Source organism: Danio rerio, chromosome 15 (genome assembly GCF_049306965.1).
Source record: "Danio rerio strain Tuebingen ecotype United States chromosome 15, GRCz12tu, whole genome shotgun sequence".
Lineage (NCBI taxonomy): Eukaryota > Metazoa > Chordata > Actinopteri > Cypriniformes > Danionidae > Danio > Danio rerio.
Genome location: NC_133190.1, coordinates 46,530,775 through 46,537,500, shown reverse-complemented (window position 1 = coordinate 46,537,500; position 6,726 = coordinate 46,530,775). Strand labels below are relative to the sequence as shown.

Genomic DNA, 6,726 nt, shown 5'->3' with positions numbered 1-6,726 from the left:
TGTGTGTGTGTGAATGAGTGTTTAAGGGTGTTTCCCAGTACTGTGTTGCAGCTGGAAGGGCATCCGCAGCGTAAAACATATGCTGGTATAGTTGGCGGTTCATTCCGCTGTGGCGACCACTGAAATAGACACTCAGGAGAATAAATACCACCAAAAACAAGGATTTTGTTAATGAAATCAGGATTGGTTATAGCTAACAAAACCTATAAAACAAATATAACATGTAAACAAACTGTAATAAAGTGAATGTAAAAAAAATTGAACTGAAATGAAACATTTATAAAGCTGTGATAAAAATAATTCCTCTTAAAATAATAATAAATACACAAATTGTAGTTATTTAAACTACTATTGTTTAATAACTTGCCTAGTTAAGCCTTTAAATGTCCCTTTAAGCTGAATACTAGTATCTTGAAAAATATCTAGTCAAATATTATTGACTGTCATCATGGTGAAGATAAAAGAAATCAGTTATTAGAGACGAGTTATTTAAACTGTAGAGGAAAAAAATCTTCCTCTGCTAAATTGCTCTTGATAAAGTACTACGTTTCTAATAATTTTGGCTTCAACATTATTAACAAATTGTGCAATTTCAATGAAAGTTTTTGGAATTAAATCTAAAACTATTTTTATTATAATGTTTGCCTCAGAAATATTCATGTTAAATCGACAGTTCACTCCAAAATGTAATCACTTTCTACTCTCCCTCAATAAAATCCTAACATTTAATGGTTTCTTTCCTCTGTCAAACACAAAAGAAGATATTTTGAAGAATGTTAGAAACCTGTACCTTTTGACTTCCATTGTACACTACCTGACAAAAGTTTTGATGTCGATCCCAGTTGTAAGAGCAACATATAATAATAACATGACTTCTAGTTGATCGTTAGAAAAAGTGGCAGAAGGTGGATTTTTCTGATCTATCATCTGTTGAACTGCATCCCAATCTGAAATACTGCAGATGACCTACTGGAACCCGCATGGACCCAAGATTCTCATAGAAATCAGTCAAGTTTGTTGAAGGAAAAATAATGGTTTGGGGTTACATTCAGTATGCTGGTGTTTGAGAGATCTGCAGCGTGGATCTCTGGAACAGCCTGAGGTATCAAGACATTTGTGCTGCCCATTACATTACAAACCACAGGAGAGGGACAATTCTTCAGCAGGATAGCGCTCCTTTTCATACTTCAGCCTCCACATCAAAGCTCCTGCAAGCAAAGAAGGTCAAGGTGCTCCAGGATTGGCCAGCCCAGTCACCAGATATGAACATTATTGAGCACGTCTGGGGTAAGATGAAGGAGGAGGCATTGAAGATGAATCCAAAGAGTCTTGATGAACTCTGGGAGTCCTGCAAGAACGCTTTCTTTGCCATTCCAGATGACTTTATTAATCAGTGATTTGAGTCATTGCAGAGATGTATGGACTTTCCTAATTAAATTAATAAAAATCAAGGCATGGTTATATTTTATTTGGGTAAAATAAGCGTAATCGAGAGGCCTTTGCCTTTCATATAAGCCACTTCTGAGACCAAATGATCAACTAGAAGTCAAGTTCTGTTGTTCCTACTTGGATAGGCATCAATACTTTTGTTAGGTAGTATATTTGTTTTTCCTACTATGAATGTTATTGGTTACAGGTTTCTTTACATCAAACAGATTTGTGACAAACGTACACTAATGAATAATGACAGAATTTTCAGCTTTAGATGAACTATCCCTTTAATGAATGTAGTTCACCAATATTAAGGCATTAATAAAAACTGTGATTGTAAGTACAGTATAAGTATATGCTTTCCATCTCAGTTGATCTTCATTATCTCCTAAAGTTAATATGGGTTTTAGAGTTCAGACGCACTCGTGACTCCACTACATCCAAAACTTCAATGCTAGTCAGGCGTTAGCGGGCTAGCGCTGCGCTTGAGGCTACGTCACACAATCACGCTTTTATAAAGTCAGCGTCACACGACGACCCTTCAGACTCTCAGAGGAATGCGAGACGCTGAAGCACAGCTTAATGAACCGAACTGACATTATAGCTGAGGTATTTGACCAAATCCCAATCACATGGCTGAGAAATACGCTAATCAGCTGCTTTTGTTAAGTCAGACACACTGGGGAATGACCATGTGCTTTATTATAGAGCTGCACTAAAACAATGAGAGAGGAAAAATGATTGTACATAATATAGATAAGAGCAATTCCAGCATTATTGATGTGACATTTGCAGTAAACTCAAAACATAAATTCACAGTGAAAGTATATGTTAACATTATATTGAAACATCGGTTTATATTTTGCAAAACAACTAACCACAGTTATGATATCAGAAAAATATTCATCTGTAAACTTTTTTTTTTTTACATTTTAAATGAGGGAAATAAACGTGTGTTATGGATGTGACCAAAAAAGTCTGCCAATTTATATGGAATATAAATATTTTACATATTAATATTTATTTATTTTGATTTATAGATGAATGTTTAACATTAAACACCTCTTGGTAAGCACAAACCCTCAAATATTTAACTTGCCTTTTGCTGATATCGTCATTACATAATAGATCAATGGTGGATCTGGCTTTAAGAGAGGTTGCTATATTGTTATGCTATAGTTAAACACCGTTAAGTAATTCCCAGAGAAATTCTGCGCTCGCTGCCCGTAACATTAACTCGCATTATGCTCACTATCTTTTTACTACGATTGCCCAGCACCATTGTGATCGCTGGTTCTCGCTTGTTTATTAATGCCTGTGACAGCGGTGACGTAATTTTGACAGTGGAGCGTCGCTTTTTGATTCGTACTCATCATCAGGTTGTCGTGTTCGTGGTGAAACTGTATTTCGTGTTTATAAAGTACACCCATCGTAAATTTATCAGTCATATACTTATTTAATAAAAGCTTCTCCTGTTTACCAAAACTGCATTTATTTGATCAAATGTACAGTAAAAATTGTCAAATTGGGAAATGTTATTGCTCTATAAAATAACTGTTCAAAAGTAGTTTATTATTTAATTTAATAATTTATTTTAGTGATTTTAAAGATGAATTTTCAGTCTTCAGAGTCACATATCACTAATATTTATTATTATTATTATTATTATTATTCATTCATTCATTCATTTTCTTGTCGGCTTAGTCCCTTTATTAATCCGGGGTCGCCACAGCGGAATGAACCTCCAACTTATCCAGCACATTTTTACGCAGCGGATGCCCTTTCAATCGCAACCCATCTCTGGGAAACATCCACACACACATTCACAAACACTCATACACTACGGACAATTTAGCCCACCCAATTCACCTGTACTGCTTGTCTTTGGACTGTGGGGGAAACTGGAGCACCCGGAGGAAACCCACGCGAATGCAGGGAGAACATGCAAACTCCACACAAAAACGCCAGCTTAGCCGAGAATCAAACCAGCGACTTTCTTGATGTCAGGCAATATTACTACCTACTGCGCCACTGCGTATCCCATTATTATTATTATCAATGATAATAGTAATAAAAGCAATAATGACTGGAGTAATCATTTAATTTTAAACTACAAACAATATGTAATAAATAAATATTTAATACATAAGGACTTATAAATACTTATAAATAACTACTTTTTTACATTTAATAAATGCTGCCTTGATGAACAGAATAATTTTCTTTAAAAAAAAAAAAAAAAAAAAAAATACTGACCCCAAAATTTTGAACTATAGTGTACATATTTTTTTTAAACATTTTTTTTGTTGTTTCTGGTCATGTTTAGCAGATGTTTTTGTTTATTTAGTTCTTAAATGTTATTACAGTTTTATTCATATTTTGAATAATAATCAAATAATCAGCCAAACTTTTTGTCATTTTTATCAGGTTTTTATCTATACAGTTTTATTTCATTATTAATTCATTTAGTTTTAACAATAATTTTAATCTGTTTGTAACTGACTTATTTTTAGTTTCAGTAATTTAGTGGTTTTTGTCATTTTTTTGTCTTTTTTTTTTTTGAAGTCAATGGTGACTGGTTTCTAACATTTTTAAAAACATTTTCTTTTGTGTTCAGCAGAAGAACAAAACTCATTAAGGTTTATAACCACTTGAGGGGGAATAAATAGTAAGTAAATGTTCATTTTTAAGTAAACTATCTCTTCAACACACTTTAAAGTGAATTAACCCTTGAAACATAGCCTTATTTCTTGTTTTAGAACCAACATTCATTTATTCATTTTCCTTCCGATTAGTCCCTTATTTATCAGGGGTCATCACAGCAGAATGAACCGCCAACTGTTCCGGCATGTTTTACACAGCAGATACCCTTCCAGCTGCAACCCATCACTGGGACACTCATTCTCACACATACACTTTGGCCAATTCAGCTTACCTAATTCACCTATCCCACATGCTTTTGAATGGGGAGAACATGCAAACTCCACACAGAAATGCCAACTGACCCATAGGCTCGAACCAGTGACCTTCTTGTGCAGTTGTGCTACCCACTGCGCCACCGTGCTGCCCAGTTCTAGAACTAACATTCCTTTATTCATTGTCCACAGCGGAATGAACCGCCAACTGTTCCGGCATGTTTTACACAGCAGATACCCTTCCAGCTGCAACCCATCACTGGGACACTCATTCTCACACATACACTTTGGCCAATTCAGCTTACCTAATTCACCTATCCCACATGCTTTTGGACAGGGAGAACATGCAAACTCCCCACAGAAATGCCAACTGGCTCGAACCAGCGACCTTCTTGTGCTATTGTGCTACTCACTGTGCCACCGTGCTGCCCAGTTCTAAAACCAACATTTCTTTATTCATTTTCCACAGCGGAATGAACCGCCAACTGTTCCGGCATGTTTTACACAGCGGAGACCCTTCCAGCTGCAACCCAGTACTGGGAAATACCCTCTACACTCCCACATACACACACACACACACACACACACACACACACACACACACACACACACACACACACACTCATACACACACTCATACACTACAGCCAATTCAACTCAAACCAATTTATCTTGGACTCGAACCAGTGCCCTTTTGCTGTGAAGCGATAGGGATAACCACTGAGCCACCATACCGCCCCTAGAACTAACATTCTTGTTTTAAAAAAAGTCAAATAAAAGTCTGCTTTACCTTCCAGGATGAGAACACAGAGGAGGGGCTGATCAGGCTGCGGTTGAGGCTGCTGCGCGCCCCCATCAGCTCATCCGTGCACACCTGACAGTCCTGCGCGTCCCGCCAGTCCCAGTACGGGATGGTGAAGTTAAAGTCTCCCGTTAGCTTCCGGATCTCATGCTCCCAAAACAGCAGATACACCCGATGCCAAGGCAGAAACGCCGCCGACTCATGCGCAAAATCAATATCAGCCCACACATTCCCAGGCCCACCGAGCAGAGCGTCCCGGGACACGTAATAATGCATCCACACGAATAAATCGTACACACTGATGTTGGCGAACATTGGCGTGGAGCCGTTGTTCATCTGCGCGTACGTTCCTGTTACGATCATATAATCGGGGCTTATGGTGGTTTTGGCCAGATTTAGGTACGAGATGAACCTCTGCCTCTCGGTAGTGGACAGCTGGAATATATTTCTGCGCACAGACTCGCGTCTCTCTGCGCAGTTGGCACCGAAGAAGCCGAACTTGCATTCGCCGCAATCAAACCCCATGTAGTTTCCGGCGCACTGGCAGGTTTGGTTGTAAAACACTAAAGGCCATCGCTCTCGATCGTCCACTCCTGAGTGAGGATACTGCGGCCCGTTGGGAAGGTCGGACACCAGGACGTCCTGACAGAACCCTCGACCTGACTGGACGCCGCACACAGAGCCGTCGCCGGGCCAGACTGGACAGCAGCGTTTGGACTGGAGGACTTCTGGGGAGGTGCAGACTCGGGGGAACTGCTGGAGAGACGAGCTGAAGAGCTGGAGGAAGAAGAGGAGGAGATGGAGAGACATGATGATGAAGAGTCGAGGAGAGTGAGACGCTTCACACACACCGGAGACGCTTCACACACACCCGAGATGCTTCACACACACCGGAGAGGCTTTACACTCTGCTGGAGATGCTTTACACACTGCTGGAGAGCCCCCTTTACGCACACACTCTCTCAATCACACACAAAGACACACCCCCCATTCACATGCTCTCTCTCTCTCTCTCTCTCTGTCTCTCTCTCTCGCACACACACACACACAAACAAAAATTTCTAAACACAAACACTTTTATTAACACATAGACACACTTAAACACACATAATCACTTTTAAACACGTACACTTGCACATAAATTTAATAAACACATCATTTTTATAAACAGACACACACACTTTTATAAACACGATGACACTGTTAAACACACATATTCACTTTTATAAACACACACACACACACTTATAAATACAATGACACTCTTAAACACACATTCACTTTTATGAACACACACACACTTTTATAAACATGATGACACTGTTAAACACACATATTCACTTTTATAAACACACACACACACTTTTATAAACACGATGACACTCTTAAACACACATATTCACTTTTATAAACACACACACACACTTATAATCATGATGACACTCTTAAACACACACATTCACTTTTATAAACACACACACACACTTTTATAATCATGATGACACTTAAACACGCATATTCACTTTTATAAACACACACACACACTTTTATAAACACGATGACACTCTTAAACACACA

The 6,726-nt window shown here is 38.6% G+C and overlaps 1 protein-coding gene across 1 annotated transcript in view; it reads right to left on the bottom strand.

Moving 5' to 3' along the window:
- Positions 1 to 6,041, bottom strand: part of tyr (tyrosinase) — an 18,489-nt gene extending 12,448 nt beyond the window's left edge. Inside the window, 1 exon segment of the mRNA NM_131013.3 lies at positions 5,137 to 6,041. Within this exon segment, the coding sequence (NP_571088.3) occupies positions 5,137 to 5,958 (822 nt within the window). The 5' untranslated portion in view covers positions 5,959 to 6,041.
- Between the last annotated feature and the right edge of the window lie 685 nt (positions 6,042 to 6,726).